General features: G+C 40.3%; 1 protein-coding gene across 2 annotated transcripts in view; it reads left to right on the top strand.

Moving 5' to 3' along the window:
• The window catches only part of SPTLC2 (serine palmitoyltransferase long chain base subunit 2), a 75,122-nt gene extending 51,666 nt beyond the window's left edge, over positions 1–23,456 (top strand). The window contains exons 10-13 of one of the 2 annotated variants that reach the window (XM_057379923.1): positions 10,103–10,238; positions 12,247–12,376; positions 17,381–18,238; positions 20,580–23,456. In XM_057379923.1, coding sequence (XP_057235906.1) covers positions 10,103–10,238; positions 12,247–12,376; positions 17,381–17,500 — 386 coding nt within the window. In that variant the 3' untranslated portion in view covers positions 17,501–18,238; positions 20,580–23,456. Of the gene's footprint in view, positions 1–10,102; positions 10,239–12,246; positions 12,377–17,380; positions 18,239–20,576 lie in introns of both variants that reach the window. The other variant, XM_057379843.1, reaches the window with a different exon arrangement.
• The last annotated feature ends 1,536 nt before the right edge of the window (positions 23,457–24,992 follow it).

Here is a 24,992-nt window from a genome sequence, read left to right as displayed (position 1 = left end):
TTAATTCATTTAATGTATTTGAAACTGTTACTAAATGTTTGGTTTATGCTCATTTTAGGAGCTAATATTGGCCAGATTGGAGGTAGGATGAACTGTAAACACATTTTTTTTTTCTGTAGGATCAGTAGAATTCTACTGGTTTAATCTTTTTCTCTTCAAAGCTTGAACTTTCAGGATTTTATAATAACTTTTTTTTGCTGTAGAAAAGCTGACTCCTGTAGTTTGATAAACATTGGCTCTGTTTGAATCAACTGGTTTTAATACTGCTTTTACTAACTCCTTAATGTTTGTTCATGCTGGTCTCCTTAGCATATGTATCTTATTTCAAAGTCTGTCTGCTCACTTGAGGAAGCCTGCTGTTTGAGGCAAAAGATGACTAATCAAATAATTATAATACTGTCATGSCTGTGCAGAGACAAGCAGCCATTTTTAGCTGATTTTATTACAGTGTCATTTTGTAACATCTTTGTGTCCCCATACTGCAGAAACCCTTTGACATGAGCTGAGACTGTTGTGCTCACTGTACACATATTGTCAACGCTCTAGAGAAGTTTAAATGATACAGAAAGCAGGGAAGTATGAAGAAATCAGACTTACCCTGTTATTACAAACATTATTCTACTGGCTGCAGCAAGGTTGGACAGTGCTATTACTGCAGTATTTGAAGTGCATATGCAGCCACATCATTCAAGTTCTTTCATGGTCACCAACATAGAGTTTCTGTTAATAGAATAATAAACTGGGAAATGTGTGCTATTTTGAACAATTGTAGGATCTTCTGGCWATGTGCCCCCATTGTGGTCTTTCTGTACTTAAAGGGAGCTCACAAGAAAAATGGGGACAAACTTTTTGGTAGGACCTGTTGTGATAGGACAAGGGACAATGTTTTAAATTAAAAGAAGGTAARTATCAGACTAAATAGAAGGAAGAACTTTTTTACAACAAGGGTGGTGAAACACACCCGGTTGCCCAGAGAAGTGGTGGACGGCCCATCCCTGGAATCATTCGAGCCCAGGCTAGATGGGGCTCCGGGCAACCTGATCTCGTGAAAGGTGTGCCTGCTTATGGCAGGGGTGTTGGACCTAGGTGATCTTTAAGGTCTCTTCCAACCCAAACCATTCTGTGATTCTGACAGATTGCATCAAACGGCATGATCTCTTCTTGTTTGGAGCTGCATCGTTTTATGATGAAGTTCATGGGGAGAGCAGGCTGCGTTTAGGAGTTCTCTAAATGCAGTTCGTATTTGCAAACAAAATCAGAAAGTGCAAATATAAAAATACTCCCCTGGGCTCTGGAAGATGCCAAAGGCGTCAAGCTCACCAGTATATATAAACTCAGTGAGTACACAGTACATGCACCCAGCTGTTTCTTGGCATGCCTTTAGACTCCACTGGAACTATTTAGTTTGAAAGCAAATGCAATGATGGATCCTTAATATTAGCATAAATTTTGTTTCTCTGAGTCATTGTAATGCCAAGAATATCAGCCATAATTTTTCTTCTCTCCTTTTTCCGTTTCTGATTCTCTTTGGCTTTACCACTGCCAGTTTTTAAAACCAGATTTAGCTGTTTTCCTCTCTCCTTTAAAGCACTGAGCTTTTTTACCATCACCTCTACAAAAGCTCCATACTGAGTACCCACATAATCCAGGCAAATCCCCTGCATACAGTGTTGTTAAAAGCCACAGTCATGGGGTTAACTCAGAATGGTCACGAGCCAAGCCCTTCACCACTTCTCCTAAAATAAATTGTTGCTAATGTTGCTGCCATATGGCCAACAAACATGAGCTTGCAGCCGTCTTTTGATTTCCTTGACCACGCTTTCAAGTGTGCTGACTCTTAAACTGGGCTTCTCCTCCCGTGTTATTTGTAGTTTCTGTCCCAAGTGATGAACTCAGGAAGTATGTGARAAGAGTAAATAACTTGACTCAGCTRTCCCTGTAGGATCTCCTGKGCAAATTCAGSACAGCCTTCCCGTGCTGTGGTGCAGCCCTTTGGTGGGGAGCACAGGCTGTGAGCAGGTAGGGCAGCTGGGGACTCCTGGGAGCAGCACTGGCCTCTGCTGGAAGGTGCCTGGGCTTGAGACACACAGCCCAAAGRCTCTTCCCATTCCCAAATTTGCATTAAACCTGGATTCCCCATCAGCCCTGTGAGAAAACACAGTGAGTTGGTTCTGWCTTCATACTGTTTTGCTGAGTACTGAAGTTTGAGCTATTAAATCGTAACGTAATAGCACTGAGTTAAGGAGTTATTCTAACTACTTTCTTTAGGTTTCTCATTGATCTGGTAGGTTCTCTTGGTATTTGCTGATGTGATCTGGTACTTTCTAATGTAAAACTTGGGAAATACAGTATCCTGACCAGTACACATAGTGTTTGCATGCGCAAACTTGGAGGAAGCAGACTGAAATATGTGGTGCTACCTTGTCCCTGAAACTTAAACAATGAGATAGAAAAAGTATTCTGAAAGATAAGAAATCTGAAGGTATTGTATAATAAAATTTTCTTTACTGTAGAGCGATCTCTCAGAAGAAATGAGCAAAACTTTGCTTTGTATCTCCATGTTGTTTATGAGCTGTTGTAAATCACTTGTTTTAAGTTGACCTAATAGGTTGCTGTAGGAGGCCTCATTTCAGTATTGTATGGGTTAATGATACCTTGTGCAGGTGAATTGCTGTTGGTCGCTCTTTCTGCCTTGGAGTATGAGTTCATGTCATGAATCTACTTTCTGGCAGATGATGTTTCAAGCGTCTTAAAATCAGCTCGAAATCAGCACATGCTAGGTCCTTAAGCATCCATTACAGCATTTTTAACAACATTGTGCTCTCCCCATCTCTCTTAGTGCAACTTTTCCTTAAAAGGTAAAAGTTTTGGCATTTATTCACTGTTGGAGTGGAGTTTTGTTTAGTGTTCCAGTGTTTTTTGGTTTAAAATCTCACTCTACTCTCTCTGGTTTTMAGTTACTCACTATAGCCCCTAATAGATACTACTTAATTTCTAATCTGACCCTTGCCTCCAGTCAGATATTTGTAAGTTGTACTTGCCCTTTCTACTGGTTGGCAAATCTAAAAACGTTTTGCTGGATTTTTTTCATCATGCAGATATTATTAGAAGTCCTGCTTGACTTGTGCTTTTCAGGAGAAGCCTTGAGGAGGGGAATTTTCTGTATCTATGAGAAACATGTTCATGGCAGTTAAAAGGGTAGTAATGCTTTTATGTCTTCTCAAAAAAAAAAAATCAGCTGTTGTGTTGGTTTTTTTAATGATGAGGTATTTACAAGTCTAGTGTCCAGAAAACAATTTGACTTATTATGTTAACATTGCAAAAAATCTTCATAAGCCCTTGGGAGGCAACTTAGCTTCTGAAAGCTTAGTGGAGAATCTGTTAAATCAGCAGAAGAATATTGAATTCCTGGTTGAGATTTGAAAAATGCTTGTTTCCAAAACAGAATATGCTGAATTATGTCTTTCACGGAAACAGCCAACCAAAAGATAGAAATGTAGGAATAATAAACAGAATGAAAGTATAAGCCTTTGGAAAAACAARGGGCTTTTAATGTGGAAAAATTTACAAGCTTGATTGTATAATGGCATCACTTTGACTTGAAGAAACAAACTTTTAGAGAATGAGATATGTAACCAAGTTTTCCTCGCCAGTTTCTTTTGAGCACTTCCCAATGTCTGAAAATACAGTCTTTTTGAAGTAGAAATTATATCTTATTTTCTTTTGTTTGGCCTCTTGATATAAGGTGTATGGAGAAAAAGCAATCACTAATATGTTCAAAACAGTGCCACACTTAATCAGCACAGCTTCTGGAAATGTAAAAAGCATGTTGCATTATACACAGACAGACTACCAACTGACACTGAACTCAGGGGCAAACCAACTTCAGATAGGCAAAACCACACACAGGCTGGATTTTATCTGCTTGTCACACTTGGGATCACTGTCTCCTGGATCTAAAACAAAGATACTTGATGCAATATGGAGGAAGCATTAATTAGTTCTTACAAAGACTTCAAAGCAAAATAGTAGGACACATCTTGAAGAATGGTTCCTAATCAGTGAAGTTGTAAACTGTATGCACAAGCTCTTGTTGGTCAACAATTACCAGTTCACATTAGGCAGCAATGATGAAGTTACTCGATACTCTTTCATTAACTGGTCTTGCAGCTGTTCAATACATCAGAGTTTTACTATTGCAGCCTTAATTTAACCTATTTATTTTGTTGTCAACGTGGACAGAGACAGAAATTGCTAAGCTAAGCTATTTCATACCTTTGCCTTACATACTGATTGAAAACTAACATATTTGTTTTTAATGATTAAATGAAAAATTTAGAATTAAAAACCCCCTCTTGATACAAATAGACTGCAATTCAGTACATGCAGAATCATTGCACTTGTGATACATATTTATTGGCCCAATTACTCAGTCTCTCAATAACAGCTTATRCTGTAATGCAATCAAACACTTTCAGGTTGAGTTTTCATTATGTGATCAAGGAAATGAAAACATATATTAGCAGAGGTTTATAAGAATTCTCTTAAGTATTTGTGAACATGTAGTCTGACAATAGCATACTGGCTCTGGTAAGACTCAGTGTGTAAGTCTAACAAGAAATAGGTTTTATTGTCTGGTGCACATTAAAGACATATTTTMAATCACTACAAGAAGTTAATAGCAAGTTAATATCAGATCCATAAGGCATCTTTAAGATGAAAACACTGTTCTTTGTGGAGAAGTTACTYTCAGTATCTGTTGTAATTCGCTTCACACTGTTTTTCAAGCTGGTCCCATCTTATGAACTCTTTCCAGTACAAAAGTGTTTTGAGGTGAGAAGCATTATATTAARTACTGATAGATGTGTCGGCCTACATTTGTGGCAGAATTATTTCTCTTAGTAGAGCTTATTTCAGTCAAGGAAGGGATTTATCTGGCAATAAGTTTACCCTGGCAAATATCACAGCTTTACTGATGTTAACATGACCTCAGTAGATACACTTTGCTAGCAGACCTATGAATTTTATAGGATTGGTTACTTCTTCAGGTTTCTCTCCTCTCCTGACATCCACAATCTAGGGAATGTAATAAAACGTTTCCCTCCCTTGTACAAATGCTTTCCCAAAACTAAACAAGTTTTGGTCTTTCTCTACAGAGTTGTTTCCAAGCAGGTCAGTCCCCAGCCTGTCCTGGTTATTCCTCCTCAGGTGCAGGACTCTGCATTTATCTTTGTTGAATTKCWGACAGTTCTCTGCTCATTTCTCCAACCTGTTGAGGTCCTTCTGAAGGGCCGCATAGCACTCTGGGTTATTGCCCATTCCTCCCAGGTTCATATCATCAGTGAACTTGCTGAGGAGGCATCTCTTCCATGAGAGTCATGGATGAACAAATTAAACAATACTGTGCTCTCTATTGGACCTTGGAGGACACCAGTAGTGACAGGTCTCCAACTAGACCTTGTGCCACTGATTACAAACCTCTGGGATCTGCCATTCAGCCAGTTCTCAATCCACCTCACTGTCCACTCATCCATTCCACAGTTCCTGAAATTGCCTGTGAGGATGTCGTGAGAGACTGTGTTCAGTTTTGCTAGAGTGTAGGCAGACAATATCCATTCTCTTCCCTCATCCATTCAGGTAGTTGTTTCGTCATAGAAGATAATCATGCTGATCAAACATGATTTACCTTTAGCGAATCYATGCTGACCACTCCTGATCACCTTCTTGTCATCCATATGGATAGAGATGGTCTCAGAATGAGGTGCTCTATCACCTTTCCTGGGGTTGAGGTGAGGCTGACTGGCTGGTAGCTCCCTGGCCCCTCCTTCTTGCCTGTTAGAAGACTGGGATGACATTTGCTTTCTTCCAGTCCTCAASCACCTCTCCTGATCACCAGGACCTTTCAAAGATGATCATGAGTTGTCTTGTTGTGGTGTCCACCTGCTCTCCCCAGTTGTGGATGTATCCCATCAGGGCCCATGGACTTGTRGATGTCAGGTCTGCCTAGGTGTTTTCTAACCCAGTCCTCATTCACCAGGGGAGTCTTCCTTACAACATTCCTTTAGCCTTTTTGGTCTTCTGGGTCAGAGAGATTCCTGAGGACTGCTCTTGCAGATGAGGACCAATGCAAAGAAGACATTCAGTAACTGTCTTCTCTGCTTCTTAATTCCATTATAACTTCTCCCCTTCTGAGCAATATGACCTCTAAAGCAGACATTCACAAGTGATGAAGTATCATTCACAGAATCACTGAATATTTGGAGTTGGAAGAGACCCACAAGGATCATGAAATCCAGCACTTACATGAATGGCCCATAGAGGTATTGAACCTACAACCAAGGCATTATTGGCACCATGMTCTAATCATGTGAGCTAATCTCAGTGTCATTCTTCTGGCCTGTGGGAACCTGTCCTGGCAGAGACACTGATTTACTCCCACTGGTTCCATGTAATATGCATCTCAYGTGCTCTTTTGATTCATAATGGAGTACTTTCTCTAGTGTGTTGGAATATTTTTTCCCAGGTACATGCTAGCTGCATTTTTTAAAGAATATTGCTTGCATTGTATATTTGTGACAGGAGAGTGTTTCTCCCCTTTAGATRGTGTGTGACCTTTACTTCTGATATGATGGCAGCTTGTTCTTTAGGAGATACATGTGCACTTTAGATTAAATGATCCCCAGGCTATTASAAGCAAGAAAGTGTTTTACTAAATTGCAAGAGCAATCTTGATATGACTACAGTAAAGTTTCAAAGGGATACAGAAGTACAGGAGAAATTATTAGTTATCCTCTAATTTCAGTGTTGCTCTGTTAGTAGCTAGTTTAAGCTATTTACAGGACCTATGAGGGATTTGAAATCAGTTGATCTGATAAACAGTTCTAGTTTTTTAAAACTTTTCAAGAACTCAGTTCCAGTAATCATCCCTTTCTTCCCCCTTTCCTTCCTTTGCTGAAGGTCATCACATTCCAGTTTCCTAGATGAAAGGATGTTACCAGAATCGTTGCACAACTCCTGTGCCAGAACAATTGGCAGGGTGGTGTCTGATCTAGCCTTTTTTTGCATGGTATTAAATTAATGAAGCTGCATACTGCCCARAAAGCCAGTTGCTGGARAATTGCTGCAGTCCTGGCAGTTTTTCTAGGYCTACAATTGAGCAGGTGTGGACAAAGCTCTGAATTTCAGGAGATGCTTGGGCTGGGAAGGGATTTAGAGGTCCTGTTTGAGTGCTCCAGCTCTGTTTGGGTTGCAAGGGGAATCAGCAATGATACCTACTCACTGCCACTTCCAGCACTGCTTGGTTTGTCTTTGTGGTCCTAGAAAGCATGGTAGAACTGCAGTAGCAGTTAACAGCCTGCTACACTGCTGTGTATCAGTGGGGTTGAACCAGCAAATGTTAGTAAAGCTGAACACTGGATATATTCTTGTTGCGTAATATTGCCAATCCTATTCAATTAGCATGTGGCATCACTCTTCCAAGTGCAGGATTTTATAGTGGAGTAGGAGACTAAATGTGTTGAATTGCAGAGAAGAGTGGTTGCACAGGATGCAGCACAAAAGGCAAGGAGAGGACAAGGACCCTGTACTCAACTTTTGTTTGATTCCTAGTGCTTTGCTTCACCACAACTATAGCTCTCCTCAGATGGTAATGACATGTGGTGGGTAGTGAGCACATGCCTCTGAGTATGTTTTCAAGTTCTTGGCAATGTTTTYGTAGCTGCAAGTTTTTAAAGGAGTAATAATTTCATTAAGTTACTTGATGGCTTGAGAGTGAAGCAAAAGCTGATAGACTTTTGAGACCCACGAACCCGAAGAGGGCCAGCATGTTCCAAATCTGTTAGTTGCTCTTAATAAGTAACTACATCTCCATAGAGAACAGAAAAACTTGTTCTTGAGACTTGTTTACATTCCAAAGCACTCTTCAATCCATAAAGATAAATCTAGAATCATAACCTGTTTTTATTGGTAGGAGTTTAGGAACGACTGTGAAGTGGTTACCAGCTACAGATTGCTCTTTAATCTTTACTCTGGAATGCTCCCAACAACATGGAAAAGGGTGTGAATGTGTCGAGGGGAAAACCATAAAGGTGATGAAGTTCCTTCTGATTAAACACTGTAAACTCTATGCTTTATGGGAACACAGAGAAATTGTATGTATGGCAAAAGCTGCATTCCTCATCACGGGAGAGGGGCTGATCACAGCAGCTGTGTACGTCCCTTACTATTCCATAGTGGTGAMATCTGATTTGTATTTGGATGCAATTGTACATCAATGACCTGACATGACAGAAACTGGCGCATTTCTGTGTAGGAGATGTACAGATGCAGCTTTCTCAGAARAGACCAAAATAGCTTTTTTCTGCATGCAGTTTGCTGTGGACACTTGTGTATTTATTGATTGCCTTAATGTTAGAAATGCAAGAAGTGGCTTTTGGCCCTCTATTTTTAGTATCTTGCAGAAAGCTGCTGCTTTTAATTTTATTGAGTTTGTTTCTTTTTTCAACTTCATTCTGCACTCTGTGGTATTTTAAATGACCAAATATTGGTCTGAAAACATAAGAGAAAGCTGGRTCTCTAGTAAAGGATCTGATCTGATGTGAACCAATTAAAAATTTAGTTTTGTAAGCACAAGAAACCTTTGTGTTTTACTGAAATCTTACTGCTTTTGTGGGAAGAGGAATTAAGCTTCTGGAGAAACTCTGGGGGAGCAAAGATTTAAGAAACAATGCAGTTAATGGAGAAGATGAGATGTCTTAAGTGGCAGTCAGTGCTATTAAAAATACCAGCTTCTACCCACTAATGATGGCCAAGTTTTGCAAACTTAACAGGTTCCATCCTTTTTGCTTATGCTATGCCTTTGATGGGATTTTGCTTTTGATTGCCTGGTTGTGGGTGGAATGTCTGATACTCTTGGCAACAAATACTATATAGGTTCTTAAAACTACATTTGTTCTGGCCTGGAGCAGAGCTATGTGGGTATTGGATGTTTCTTTGAGACCTGGCATTCCTTTTAGTTAATCCCTRTATGTTATCTACAACTTTAAAGGAAGATGATTAATGTCTAGCAGCCACCTTCACTAGGTGGCATAGATCTGCATGCAGTACATTTAATGGTTCAGTTTATGAATCCCCTGTCTGGGCAATGCAGTGTTTGAGTAATCAATTACCTAGAAATATACGTTGTGGACCAGAGACAAGTAAGTTAAGTGTTACTTATTATAGTCTCATCAATGGCCTAGTGCTTAATCTCYTAAACACATTGGAATATTAGTTGATCAGAAATGCTTTATTATCTGCTTAAGTGATGTGAACCTTTCTTGTRGGCAATACAGGAATATAGCACAGTGCGCTAGGCTAGAATTTAATTAACTGATAAATTGATTGTTCTATGCATATATTAGAACAGCTGGAATATTTCAATGATACTAGTTGTCTAATATCTTGTGTACTAATTATGACAAATGTAAAAAAATCCATACAGAAATGGCTGAATACATGATAAATTGGCTGCTGCCATTTAAGTGAAGCAAGCTGGATTATCAGAAGTAATCGGTTTAATTTAAACCCAGCTCATCTTAACTGAAAAGGGTTAGGGAGCAGCCATGTGACAGTTAAGCCAAGAGATCTAAAGAGGAAAGTAGTAATTTCCATTAATACAGAAAAGCAGCATAAAACATGGTGAACAATCCCAGCTGATTCAATAGGCTTCCATTAATTATTCAAAGTGTAAGCATGCTCTTCAAGATGCAGTTACTAATGAATTCTGAGCAAACTTTGAATCTTGTTTAAAAGCAGATAACTGCCTTTTTTTGGCCAGGTATCTCTTGATTGAAAGAAAACCTGATATGGAAAAACCAGATAGTGCTTGGACTTGGTAGTTATGCCTGTCCTGGTCTGTTCAGACTTACCAAAAAAGGCATGATTAATCACGATTACATGAAGGAGAAGAAACTGCAAAACCCAATTTGCATTTATTTGTAACACTTCCATAAGCACAAGCAATACATTAATGTTTTGTACTTTACTCTGAGGTCTTGTGTTGCAGTTATGCATGTGACTTATAACAATTAATTTCATAGTCTCACCTTCAATCCTTTTCTAGGGAGAGCACGTGTGCAGCAGCTAGCAGAGAACACAAGATATTTCAGGAGGCGACTGAAAGAGATGGGCTTTATCATCTATGGAAATGAAGATTCCCCAGTTGTGCCTCTGATGCTGTACATGCCAGCAAAAATTGGGTAGGTTTGACAGCATAACTTCTTATCTGTCCTCTTTAATTTTAAAGATAGGATGGTGTAAGAATATGAAGAGTTTTCTAAATATAAGAAAATACTAGTTTGATTTTTGCTTCTTTTGATCATTACTAAGTCTTATAAAATATGGAAACTTCCTATATGTAATATTGAGAAATCGAGGCTTGTAGCTTGGGACATCAAGAAAGTACTTTGGGGAAGCAATTTTGCCTCTTATGTGTCACATTTTAAAGGTTGGATTGTGTATTTCCGTTCTATTCATATGTAAACTGCATAAATGTACTAAAGAGGAGCTGAAATTAAATGGAAATTAACATTAAAAGTCACTGGAGAAAGTCTTTCAACTAGCTCCTGAATTGGAAGGAGCCAACATTCCATTGATGAACTTTGAAAATTAAGAAAGGAAAAGCATTAGGGCAAGACATGATGGGACACAACAACATGTATTTAATGAACCCCAAGTTTTTAAGAGGTCTGGATTTAATCAGTCAGGTATTAGTGTTGTAAATACTAATACAACTGTAGCACATAGCTTTATCAATGCTCATCGACTTATGGGGTGCTGTGTGGATAATTAAGGTTMAAATTCTGCAAGGAGGATATATAATGTATATATTAAAAATTTTTGCAACATAAATAAAAACCTGATTTCAAGGTCATCTTGGCTTTGATCACTACTTTTCAGTGGCTGTATAATGCAGTGCACAATCAACACTTTCAAATTTGGAAAGCGTAATTTCATTTTAAGCTTCATTTTCATTTAAGTACTGAACATCTGTAGTGCTTCACTAGCTCAGGCTTCAGTCTGKCACTTTTTATGAAGCTAGATACAGTCTTTCTCCACCTTTCTCAGTGTAACAACATTTAAAGGGTCTGTTACCTTTATGGGTGCTGCCTCCAGCACAGAGAGGCAGCTGGTTCCGCTGCCTAGCTTCTCTACCAGCCACTACAATCTTTTCCCTGGAAATGTTCATGGAAATATTTATTAGTTGAGCAGTTGGGCCTGTAACTTACTTAAAATGAGCAAGAACAGAGAGCTCTGACAAGAGTGGGCCCTTAGGATCTGCATCASGTTTACTTGATCTTTTCTTTGTCCCTTGTAGCCTTTTTTTAAAATAGTGTGAGAGTACTAAATGAATACAAAATGAAGTGTATCAGAATGTGTTTATAAGGAAAACAGYTGTGACAGAAAATTAAAAAACCTAATAAAAGAATGTTATTTCTATGTGTCCTTATAAGCCTCTTAAGTTCATTGCTACTTCTCACAAGGTCATTTCAAAAAGGATTAACCATTTCCTGTGGCCTGTGGAAGCACCCACAATTGTGCTGCACTTAGAGAAAGGATTAACATCTTTGYGCCTCTCATTGCATAAGTCACAACCACTACTTTCTTTAATCTCCTTAAGAATTTGTTTTGGTGAAGATAGTGTGTGACAGTTGTCATGATACTTTTCACCTTCCTTAAAAATATTTGGTATCATATCTCAATTTACTGTGGTGATTCAGTGGTTCTGGYGATACTTATAAAGTGATACATTCTGTGATACAGTAACATACGCGATTAAAGTTAGATTCATGAAAACAAAATATCTTGAAATTGCAGAAACATCCACTTTGGGGCATTGCAGCATGAGGGTTTCCTCGTGTAGTCAAACTTCTGAGCCAAAATCACTGTTTCCTATTGGAAAGATTTTCCAGCTTAAGTTACAAACCCATTTAGAAACAGCCTGCTTAAAAGACCAGTCTCTGCCACATATAATCTTTCAGCTTTGTTAGAAATTAATACAGTGAAACCTTTTGAGAAGGACCACCTTGGGACTGAATTTAAAAAGTGTTTTTGTGAGCAGGCATTTCTGCCTCTAAAAAGAAGCACTGGAAGCTCCAAACTGTGGTCTGACAGCCTTGCTTCAACAAAGGGTTATCATCTTGAGTTCATCATGCTCCTGCTTTGCTGCCTCTGGAATAATTGTGACAATCTCATTGTCTCTGGCAGTGCGTTTGGGCGTGAGATGCTGAAGCGGAACATCGGTGTTGTGGTTGTGGGCTTCCCTGCCACCCCCATCATCGAATCCAGAGCCAGATTCTGTTTGTCTGCAGCTCATACCAAAGAGATGCTTGATACAGTAAGTGTCTCGTCTATTCTTCCTTTTGCTCATGCCTGCTAATAAATAGATACAACAGTTGTCTGGGTTTTGTACATTGCTTCAATGTTTGGTAAACAAACTGGTTGGACCTAATCTTCAAAGCCCTTTGTAGTAGAGCTGGCAATGACTCCATCTCTTTCCTTACTTCAATAGTGCAGAATGGCTGCTTACAGTAAATCTCAGGAATTTCTTGTCCTCTTTTTAAGGGAGACAGTCTTATTCCTGTGAGACATGGCTTTTTCCCCCTCTTAAAAGACTATACCTTGCATTGAACTGGTTAGAAGGAAACATGCTGCTTCTTCTGACACTAGATGCTAATGGTAAGAAAAACAATATAAAGGTCTGAGAACTCCAAAACATAGTCTTCTCAAAAGGAAGCACATGATTACTTCAATTAGTCAGAATTTTTATTCCAAAGATTACTGTTCCAGTTGTTTAACGTTTCAGAGCACTCTATCGTAAATGAACCTGTTCTAATGAGTTTGTGCCATATGCAATGCCTTACTTACTCTTACCTGCACCTCCAGAGGGAAYAGAGGTCCCCTGGAAGGTGGCCTGCATCACAGTTAGGAGAGGCTGCCTTCAGAAAGTAAGGATGGTGGTTACTCTCTGGCAAATAGAGTTGAAAGAGGATTAAATGAATAAGCCTGACCATTAGTGTGTTTTGGTGTGGTATCTACATTTAATTTTGGAATAATTGTTTTTGACGGATGTGTGTACATGCCCTGTCTTGGGCACTGCCAAAGTTCTGCATTGCATTTTTTTCCCCACTTTGAGGGTCTGTAACTCAGAATTTTAGCTAGGTTGAGTAATGAATTTGGACTTCATGAGCGTAGAGTCTATCCTGCTCAGAGACCTACTTGAAAGAATCTCATAGGATACAACCTCAAAGAGCAGAAGTATCCAGGACAGGTAGTTGATTTTTCCTCCCCACTCCTTCCCTGAAGAATGACCTATCCTGACTTGCAGGAGAGTGAATGTGGTGTGAAGGCTGCATGGATGAACAAACCAACAAAAATGTTATCACCACAGTTTGTAAGAGGTGCAAGCAGGGACAGGTGACCAAGGAAGAATAGAGACGCAGTCCTGAGCATGCAGGGATGGGGTCAGGAAAAGCAAAGCCTACCTGGAACTCAGCCTATCAAAGGACATGAAATGCAGCAGGCAGAGCTTTTGTTGGGGGTATTAGTATCAAAAGACAGAGTAGAGAAAATGTGGGGGACTGTGCCTGAATGGCARCAGGGAATCAGGTGACAAATGCATGCAAGAGGCAACAGTAACTCAGTGCCTTTGTTGTCTCAGTCTACTGGTGAGACTTCAGAAATCCTGAAACCACGGGATCAGTGGAAAACTGTGGAGCAGTAAAGACTTACCTTTGGTGTGAAGAAAGCTCCAATAAGGGATCATTTAAACAAAATCAACGTGCACACATTCATGGGGCCTGATGAGGTGCATCCACAAGTGTTGAGAGAGCTGGCTGTTACTGGAAGGCTGTTCTTGATTATCATCTTGGGAGGAAGAGTTTGTGGTGGTTGAGGGAGGCTCCTGAGGACTGGAMGACAGCAAATGTCACCAGTATCTTGAAGAAGGACAAAAAAGTGTGAGGATCTGCGGGTTGAAAAGCCTCACTTTATCTTGAGAAGATGGTGGAGAAAAAAAAATCTTGAAACAATTTTTGAACATTTTGTGGACAAGAAGGTGATTGGCAGTAGTCATGGAGTTAAGAAGGAGAAATCATGCCCAATGTCCAGATATGGTCAGGTGGTAACACTACAATATGTGAAGTGCAAATAGGGCATATAACAGATATTTACTAATGTCTTGTCAAAAAACAATAGACTTAATCTTTTCGCACTTTACTGTTGCAGAACTTACATAAAAACCAACAGCTCAAAATGGCTGGACAGATAGTAAGGCAGTGAGTGGTGGGAGCAGTTTTGTAATGTATGTTTAGTGTCATTAAATAGTATTAACCTGCTGTGTRTCTGCAGTGCTATACTTGCTGCTCCTGAGTTGTTTCTGCCTTGTGATTCTCCAACAGACTGTTTAAGAAGTTCCTTCTCAGCTACTTGTCCTGCTGCTCTTCCCTTAATTATCTCAATTTCATTGTTTCTGCTCCAAATAAAAGTTTTGATCAAGTATGTTCAGAGAAGACCCTCTCCTTTTCTTCCTTTCCCCCTGTATAAAATKAGTAGCATCAGACTTGGCTCAGAGCATGGTAATAGACCTGAGTTCATTGACACAAATGAGGGAGCAGTAACTTCTGGGCAGGTGGAGATGGAGTGGGGATGAATAAGAGGTGGGAGGAAGGAAAATAAAGAAAACTGGAGTCTCTGAAATCATGTTGCTGCGAATTGAGCTAAAACTGAAACCATAGAAACTTGATGTGCGGGCACTACCTGAGCAATCATGCAATTTTACAGTCGGTTAGGTTCCTGGTCTTCTCTCTTAGTGACTAGCTTGGGCCTTTGCCATAACAAGCTGCTTTTGTAGGGTCTGTATAAGTACCAGTCTTGCTCTCTTCCAAAATCTTTCTGTAACTTTTATTATTCTGCTTTAAAAAGCTCTTTTCCTGTCAATTCTTACTACATTTTCCAAAAAATGTTTCAAATGTTGTGGATTTAACATAAGACTCATTGCTAGAGTACCTCTGTAAGTGTTAAATACACTAAATTGAGGAAATGCTTGTTCAGTATATTAGAGCTTGTCTGCCTAAGAAAATTAATCCAGAGCAAAATGAGGTGTGAATTTTGAAGTGAATGAAGAAATTTTTATTTAGCTCAGTATGTGGAGGCTTTGTTCCAAGTTAGTGTAACCCCTTTAAGGTTCAAAATAGCTGCGTGCTCAGAACACAGAACATTGGCAAGAGGAGTTAATAAGGAGCAAGTCTTTGTGTCAGTGACTTTGTACTGTGTTTTCTTGTGATGCAGTGAAAGGGGACTGATTTCAGGCAGCTAATCATTCAGGCAGCCCTCTAATCAGATCTAATCCCTCTGCTAATTGTGGAAACAATATCCAGGAGGAGGAAGAGCTAAAATGAATGGACTTGAGGGAGAGCTGGTAGACAGCTTCTGCAAGTCACAGAGAGGATAACTTGGTATCCCATCTACGTATTTCTGAATGCTAACTAGGGCTCTTATGGCATTTTTTAAACAAAACTCATCCAGGTTAGAAGCATAGGGAAGAGAAGCTTGTCTTGCAAATGGTGATATTTGTAATGCTTCCTTCTTATTATTAAATACACCCACATGATGGGAAACAGTTCTTAGTTACAATTTTAACTGTTTTATGTAAATAAAACTTCCTTGCCTAAAAATATTTGGCTTAGGATCAGAGTGAAGTCTCTCATAACCTGCATCCCTGTGGGCTGGTGCTTTCTTTTCAGTGATGAAAAATATATTACACTCTGCTAAAGTCAAAGTACACCAATGCCATTTCCTTTGTAGTCTTTGCTGGTCACATGGCCCTTTTTGTTTTAAATTAATAAAATCCTAAATCTGCATTCAAGAATAACAGTTAACATACTCTTTCAACAGAAATTCAGCTTTAAATTGCTTCCATATGGGATCTTTACTTAAAGGTCTGGCAGACTGTGCCCACACTTTTGTTTTGTTTTGTTTTTACTGAGGTCCAACTTCTGGGTTTGTCGTTCCCCCAGATTTTAGAGTGCAGAGGTTTTTGCTGCCAGATATAACAAGCATGAAGGGCCATTGTTTAAAGAAACAAAAACTTGAACTATCCATCTAGGAAGAAAAAACATGTAGAGATATTAATCCCCATCTGCCAACTGTCCTTGAGAGACAAGCATTTGACCCAGAACATATTAAAATTGGAGCATTAATGYTGAATTAGTGACACTCTGAAGGAATGCTGAATGTAATTGTCTTAATAAATATACAATTYAAGGCARGGAGAAATGCCATTCTTTGAATTCAACAAAAATCACATTGGACTTGGAAGTAATCGTCTGAATTCATTTTTTGTCACTTGCCTATATACAATAACTAGCATCACATAGTATTGCAGATTTGTCTGCAGCAACTGATTTATTTTGTACTTCGCTCTAGGAGTGTTCTGTAGAAAAATGAAGTTTAGGATTTGGCTTTTAACAGACCCTGTTGTGGACCAATGTCTTATCAGAGATTGCAACATAATGGAAGTATGATTAACTGAGCTGGGACTTGCCTCATTCCTTACGCAAGCAGATGTTTGATCTCTTCATAACATTTAGTTCAGGTCAAAATGGTGAAAGGTTGTGCTAATTCAGTAGCAGTGTTCTGGATCGTCAATTGCTTGAGTGTGGCCTTTGTGGCAGCCTCAGTGGGACTTGCTTTCTAGGGAGAAAATGCTTAGGGTCCAACCCAGAATAACTTTTTATTTTTAATTCCTTGGATTGTCTGGCAAAAGTCTCCTGTGCCATGTTGTTTATGTCACAGAGCTTTTATCTCTCATTTTATATGGATAATGCAAATTAACCAAATGTAGATATAACAAATGCATCTATAGAACTTGTTAGCTCACTACTGTAGTTTGTCTTTGCTATTTTGCAATTTAAAAATTACAGTATAGATCAGGTATGCTAACACAGGATGTTTTCATACTGAACGATACATAAAGAGAGTGAAACCTCCATGTACTTTTTTTTTCTACTTCAGCTTCATTACCTCCAGGAAGGGAGAAACATTATTCTCTGTTTTTCTATCTATGAATAATCATAGAGTTTGCTGGATACTATGTTCCTGTTTTGGAACTGGAATAGTCAGGTGGATGCATAGGTGCTCTCAGTGCTGTTGATTTGGTCTCAAAATTCCTGAATGCTAAAATAAAAAAGTAATCCTATGCACTTCTGAAAGTACTGGCTTCTAGCACGGTAAAATCTCAATTAAAATGGCTGTCAGAGTAGTCTGCCGGCATGCATAGAGGAAGATGTGCTGATAACTTGCATCTGTCTCCTCTGCTGATTTACTCTGGTCTCTTTGTCAGGCTTTAAAAGAAGTCAATGAAGTTGGGGACCTTTTGCAACTGAAATATTCTCGTCGCCGTTTGGTACCTCTCTTGGACCGGCCGTTTGACGAGACAACATATGAAGAAACAGAAGACTGAGCTCCCTCCATGTGCCTCAGTGGGAGGGACACACCCCATGGGACACTCTGTGGCACACCGGCCACAGCATCCGTGAACAACACACCTATGACTGCTTAAAGACATTTCCTCACAATACTGAAGTGGCCACATCAGCTCTAAATGGCATTTTGTAAATAGGGAGAGGAGAAAAAAAATTCTTTGATTCCTGTGTCTTCAGGGTCTGGCCCTAGAGGTGCTTGGCTTTATTTTTTTCCTGTTGCTTTTTTTTAATTTATTTGTCTCAATGCATTCATAGCAGCCCAAGCTGGCTGTGGCTGATTAGTTCAGACTTTGTATGCACCATTAGCCTCCCAAATGCTGGCTGAGATGTTGTGAGCATGTGTGATGCTGGCATGGCAGCATTTTCAGTGTCAYTGCTAGGTGTCTGATCTTCCCAATAAGGAATGAGCTGACCTGTCTGTTTTTGGCGACTTCCTAGAGAAACTGTTGATTGCTAACTTTGACATATTTAACAAGATGGATAATCAACCAAAGTTGTTTTTTTCATTTGCAGTTACTTATGTTTAAAACTTGAATTTAGCCTTTTTAAAATAAATGTGTTGTTGACATGTCACTGACAAGACCATTGCTCCTAAGCGTTACTCAGTTTTGTAAGCCACAGGCAGAAGGACTTCTGGAACTGTAGCCTCTTTTCCTTYCCAGTATGGATACCAGATTGTCTCCTGGTTTTGACATTAATTGTCCCCTTGATAGAGGGTAAGTGATGGAGAGGGGTTTTTTTTTTTGGTTTTTAATACTTCTGTTTGAAAAAAAGAAAAAATATGGGTTGTATGTGTTGCTTTCTCATCTTCAGGTTAGTTTCGCTTGCTTTAGAATTATCATAAAGTCACAAAGAAGTCACTGCTGAGTTCTAGAAGGGTGCTCTTGGGTTTAAGTAAACTAGAGCAAATCTTGTGCTTATTCTCAAGACTAAGCCCCCTCAATAAGCAGGCCTACACAGTAGGAGAACTGTTTCGTGCAGATGTGTGAAAGACTGCTGCCCTTTGCCATGCTAATTCACTGTTTCTTGTCATATATGAGGTGTTCTTCACTGGCCTTGTTGCGCATATGGACAACTTGAATCTCATCATCATACATTTTGGTCTGCAAAGTCTCCATTGGCAGCTGCCTGTCTGTGTAGGCCTTCCCTGAAGAACATTCTCACAATTATATTTCATATGACATTTTTTTCTTTTGTATTTCTGTTACTGATCAACACTGATCAAATCAGTATTCACTGAGCCAGTTGCTGTTTGGAGTCTTTATTTACAAGTTTCATACTGTCCCTCTGTTTAAAATAGATGCCTTTTTTTCTATCACACCTTAGAACTGGTCTGCTGCTTAGTCTTTACATCTTGAATTCTTTAAGTGAACAGAATGGATCAACAAAAAGGTACCAAAAATTTTTAATAGGAATCAGTTGCAGTATAGTTTTTTTCTGTATTTTATACTTAGACATTTAAGATTTCTGCAAAGGTAGTAAAAAGTTAACATTGTCTCAGTTGGGTTGGGCCAGCTCTTCAGTTTGGGTTAGCAAGATGCTTTTTGCAGGTGATTGAGGTTTTAGAAACAGACTCATCATCATAATACTAAAACAGAGGGCAGCTCAAAGCTCTTTGTGTGGTGCTGCAAAAAAACCCAACAAGTTTTTTAAAGTTCTTTTATGTTCACTCTGCAGCTAACAGGGAAGGAGTGCTTTGGCCACTAGAACCAAGCAGGTCTGCAAAAACATCTGGTGATTTAAAGCAGAATTGGCTTCTATTTTATAGAATATCTAACTTCATGCATTTATAGATCTTGTTCCATTTTAATGTAATGGAACTTCAAAACACTGGTTCATTTTTTTTACCATTGGATTTCAGAAATCTAATTATATGAGAAGAACTGAAATTGGCTGTTTGAAAAGAGGTCCAAATAACTATTTCAGTCTTAGTCTGTTAATGTTGGTGGGCTCTTGTTCTGAAGCCGAGTGCGTGCAGAGTCTGCGAAGTCTGTATGTGCAATTTGGACAGCTATGAAATAGTCTCACATGCTCAGCCACAGAATGAATAAACCACAATTAGCTGAGCTTACTTTCTCATCCATGTTCTGCCCAGGACTAGCTGTAACATTTCAGCAAATGACCTGCTTTCTGACCTCAAGAAAAGCTTTATCTCAAAGCACTACTAATTTTTTTTCTCTCTGGATTGTACTAGGGAACAAGAGGAGGTTAGTACAGGAAGCTTGATCACTGAATGGTTTAAGAGCAGACAAAACTGACCAGTTTAAAGGCTTAGGTCAGTAGGTAGCTGTTTTGAGCATTCACAAATGTACAGTATGTTTGTCTGCTGTGTAGTAAAATCAGTTTGGACACTGTGATGTATTAAGTTAGAAGTGGGTTATCATAGATTCTACAAGTCTTGAATCTCAACCTTGTCTCTGGGAATCAGTTTTAGAGGAGCTTGTCTTTGGAAGGGAGAAAAGCATCTGGAAAAATCTTCATAATATAGATAAATCCTGTGTAATACTTTGGAAATTGTCAGTGTTTAAAAATTACTTGTGTCTGTCTGGTTTCTAGTTGCACTTGTCGAGGAAATTGTGTTCAAGCTTCTGCCTTTTAGCATCTTTCTGCTGTGTCACACTGTCTGCATATAACTTTGAATTTTGAGTTTGAACTTTGAGTGCAAAGACACTTCAGAAATAATTCTGGCAGTTAGTTGCATTTGCAAACTGCTTGGTTACATTTCAGCCTTGCCATATCCTTCTTGGGAAGCAAATCCCCCCACTCCCCTCTGAGGCCTTTTGTTCAAGAGGACCTGTTTTGCCAAAGTCTGGTAAAAATAATGAAACCTGTTGAAATTGCTTCTGAAAAACTAAGAAATTACAAGTCAAAGATTTCACACTTTTAATTCAGTAATCCACTGAGCATGAAAGCCAGGAAAATATTTTTGCATCTACTAATAAAACTGTCCTGGTTTGTGCTACAGCATGTGTGCTATCACAGAATGTGTAGGATGGATTGCTGTTTTGGTATTTATGTACTGACCAGAAATCTGTCTCCTTTTTCTCCTGGCAGTAGAAATGAATGAAAGAACCAATCTTGAGAGATCACAAAGGAAGAAAAGCTGCTTAAGAAATAAGACTTCAGTCCCTGCCAACTTTTCAGAGACATTCTAATTGAAAATGACTCTTGGTATTTCTTAAGAGATGCAAAATTCAAAAGAAAATGAAGGCTGCTTTTGAACAAAGGATTTTGCCCTGTACTGTATATTGGCTAAACTTACTCATAAATATACAATAGCTACCTTCCCAGTACCTCTCTGAAGAACTTAGCAATAAAGTTTTTGCCTCTGTTGAGCACAGTGAAGAGTTTAGAACCATGACCATTTTTAAGGCTAATGGCCTTAAAATCTCTTTCACTTGTAAGAAAATTGAGAGGCTTGTATTACCAAGCATCAGCAAAGAGTGGGATATCTGCTTCTTGTTAGAAACTGGTCTTCCCAAGTAGATCTTAGTCTTAAGGAACCTGATTCTTAGTTTTGCTTCAGTTCCTTGGAAGAGAAGAAACCAAGGTTTTTTGTGGCAAAATATTCAGGGCTTTCATTTTTGTTTTTTACGCAACACAAACTTTTGTATAGTATATATATATATATACACATATATATGGTATATTTAACTCTTAAGTTGCTATATCTTTTCTAAGTAGCATCCCTAAAGAACAGTTGTGGTTCTTGAGTTACTGGTGTAGTATGCTTCTGCTTTAGGCAAAGACTCAGGAGCAAGTTGACCAAACATCCTTCTGTGATGAAGTCATTCAATGAAGGAATTGCATTATCTATCCTCCTCTTGCTGTTTCATCTAAGAGTGCAGAAGTGGTACTTGCTATTAGAGCTGCACCTTCACACAGAATAGGCAAGGGAAGTGTGCCCATTAAATCAGTGACTGTGCTGTGTGAATGAAGGACTGATACAGAAGAGATGGCGAAAAGGAGTAGTCAATCATCACTTATTTTCAGCTGTACAGGGATCTTTCATGTGTACTTGAACAGGTATCCCTAAATGAGGAATGCAGCTTTCAGTGCCTAAAGGGACACTCCTCTAAAACTTTTCCACACCAAGTAAATACTTTTTTTCCTTCTGTGCAAATTTTGATTTCTTTACCTCTGAAAAGCATTTGGCTTGCAGCTGTTTGCTTGTTCAGAAACCATGTTATCCATTCAGGGAGATCATAGGTTGGAGGAAAGCATGAGCATGACTTCATTTCATCTAAGAGAACAGCTTGCAGCACTGGATCTGGAGCATTATGCAAGAGCCCCCTTGCTGCATCACAGAGAAGGAAACTTGTGGAGATGTATGCCAATATACAATGCTCAGTCAGAATTTATGCAGTTTATACATATTATTTTTACCGTTTATATGCAGCCTATGAAAGTGTCAAGTATGCTGGGATGTGTGTGGGTGGCACCTTCTGCATGGAGATTTGAGGCACCTGCAGTCAGTTCTGTTTCAGCWCTAGTGAAGCACTGAGCTGTTCAGGAATGCTCAGTATGACCCCTCAGCAGGTGCATTGTTGTCTTTGGTGCTGGACCTGACACCCAAGTAGCATTGGACCACTGTTTGGGAAAAGCACCAGTCATTTGACCTACATAACCTAAAMATGGTTTGAAAAGAAAAAAACTATCTCAAATGTCATTCTGATGGCATTGTACTCCTGTAAACATCCCCAGACTTGTAGCTGTTCACCTATTCAAAGATTCAGACATAATACTAGAGCAMAAAGATAAAGTGTTTGTGTGAAGTATTTGTGCTTTCATTAAAAAGAGAAGCATTTGCTGCAGGCATTGGAGCTGTTGTGATTATATCACCAGAAAGGGCTAGGTGAAGCAGATAATGACTGTGGTGTGTGTCGAAGGCCTTAAACTGATTCGTGACATGTAGAATTGAAATTAAGACTGACCTTGAAGAATGCAGTGGATTTTAAMCTATGGAAGAATACTTTGTGCTCTTTGTTAAGCAGTTTGTACTGCTGTTTTCTTGGGAGGGAGAGGTTCAAAATTCAATTTGTGTGTGACCCTGGCTATCAGCTGTTTAAGGAGGTGTCTGTACGTGGGAGCCAAAGGTAGTGCAGTTCTCTGCACGATGTTCCTGTGTAGTTTACACAGTTCTTCTGTAGTTCCATCGGTAACTTGTTCCTGGGCTGCTGAAAGTGGGAGACCTATTAAAAGGATCAGGGACTTCAGAACCAGTGGCAGCTAGCAAATTCACTTCCTCAACAGCAGGTGACCAGGTCTCACATGAATATGCCAAGGGTTGGTGCCATTCCAAAAATATCCATGTTGAGGTGAAACACGCAGCAAACCATCTGCCTTTTGTAAACATTGGTGGTTTGGGGTTTTTTTTGRTTTTTTTTTGTTTTTTGCCAAAGCTCGTCCTATTCAGACAGTATTTCTGCTACCCCCTAATGGTATATTAAGCTTAATGCATCTCTAGCCTCCCAATATTAACTTCAGACCCATTTGAGAAAGAACAGAGGAATGCTGGAGCCTGAAGCTTTAGGCTAGCAGCCCCAAAGCCAATGGTGGCCCACATTTCCACAAGCCCTGGGCAGAATTACTAAGTCACGGCACTTCGTCTTAAATTGCACTGTATTCTTATGCCTCTGTGTTGCTATAATGTACATATATATTGGATTTTTTTGTAGATAAGACATTTTAGATAAAATTTTTAAATGGGCTCCCCCCAAAATATTTTATGCCAGATGTCTAATTTTTTTTACACTTGTGATTAACATGAATATGGATGTTCTGTGGGCAGGGAAAAAAAGATAAATGGATAGTATATTGGCTTTAAAAAGGTAACAATGCATGTTAAAAAAAAAAAAAAACACTGGAGAAAAAACTGCTTGGGAAAAAAAATTAATTAAAATATATTCTATGTTCTGCATAATAAAGACTTTAAAAAAATGCTATAGTGTGGCTTTGGCTTTTTTTTTTTCTTAATGCTAATGAGGCTTTTCCCTATTAAGGAGACCAAATCCTTTTCCTTCCCAGTCCCTCTCCCACCCATCCCCAAAATAAAAACCTCAAAAGAATTCAACACACAAGTTTTATACTAGAATGGATAAAACATAGCCTGTTTGAGAGCTCAGACTCTCACTGTTCCCCTCCAGCCTTGTACTCCAGAGGCAGGAAACCTTGCTTGCAAGATGGATGCTTAGCTATTTTTTGGCAGTCTCAGGTCCATGGTACAGCAACAGGCTTGATGTGCAGTCTAGAAAAGCCGCTTCTGTTGTGGAGAGATGCCTGCAGCGGTAGCTGAGGCGCAGCGCTCCTGTGATGAGTGCCCGCTGTAGTTCGGTGCTGGCCCCAAAAAGCTGCTGCGCTTGAAAGCCAGGCTGCTACCCTTGGGTGCTGTTACAGTGTCAGGCTGCTCTCAGCTGTCATGCTGCTAATGAGATGTTTGAAAGAGCTGCCTGATCCATCTCGCGTGGGATTCGTGACCTCACATCTGTCCTGCAGTCTGTGTCTTGTTTTAAACATTTCCTTCCACTCTTTTCAGCCCTAAGTCTTCATAAACCAGATGTCGGTGTTTGAAAACGAGGTGCAGGTCGTGGGTACGCCAATGAGCCCAGGTGATTTGCAGCTTTCTGCTAAGGCTGCTGTAGAATAGTTGGGTTTTCTCTTCTAGGTGTCCCTTCTGGGACTGTGCCACTACTGACACTTTTTCTTAGCGGGCTGCAAAACCTCTTTTCAGTGTCTTCCCCTAACAACTTTTTCGTAATCCTTTCCCTAATTTCCTCCATAAGCTCATGGACGCTTGTGGAAATCCTGGAAAAGATACTCTCTAGACCCCACGTAAACAGCCACTCCATGTTTCCAACAGGCTTTAAGGGCTGGATAAGATGCTGCCGCGCAAGGAGAGCAGATCATGGAATAAGGACTTTTTTTGAGTAGTAGAAACTTCCTCCGCAATTCGGGAACAGCCGGAGCTTTCACCGGGGAGCACAGAGCTCCGTTTCTGCCTGTCGCGGGCCGGCCGCAGGGCGGGGGGGGCCTGTCACCGCTCTCCCGCAGAGGAACCCCAGCCCTGGCGCTCGGAGAAAGGGGAAGGGGCGGCTTTCGCAAGCTCTCCTGCCCGGGGAGCGGCGGGAGGCTCCRAGCCCCCTGCCCGGCCGCGTCCCCGTTCCCGCCCCTCCGTCCTGGCGCCTCCATCCTCCCCGCCTCGAGCGGCCGGGCCGGAGCCGCCGAGCCCGCGGCCGCCCCGCCCCGCCCCGCCGGGAGGGCGCTGCTGCGGTGGGGCTGCCCCGGCGGGAAGCGCCCGGTGCCGCGGGGTTTGTGCGAGGCCGGCGCCGCCGCGGCGCGGAACAAAGAACCCGGGCCGGGCCGGCCCCGCCGGAGGGGCAGCGCCCCGCGGGCACCGCCGGGTGGAGGGGGCGGCGGCCGCCCCGGCCATGCAGCTGCCGGGAGGGGAGGAGCGGAGCGGAGCGGGCGGTG

This window comes from Malurus melanocephalus, unplaced genomic scaffold (genome assembly GCF_030028575.1).
Source record: "Malurus melanocephalus ecotype Western Australia unplaced genomic scaffold, MMel_1.1 scaffold_0, whole genome shotgun sequence".
Classification (NCBI taxonomy): domain Eukaryota; kingdom Metazoa; phylum Chordata; class Aves; order Passeriformes; family Maluridae; genus Malurus; species Malurus melanocephalus.
The sequence above is the reverse complement of the archived record's forward strand: the minus strand, read 5'-3'. Positions and strand labels throughout refer to the sequence as shown.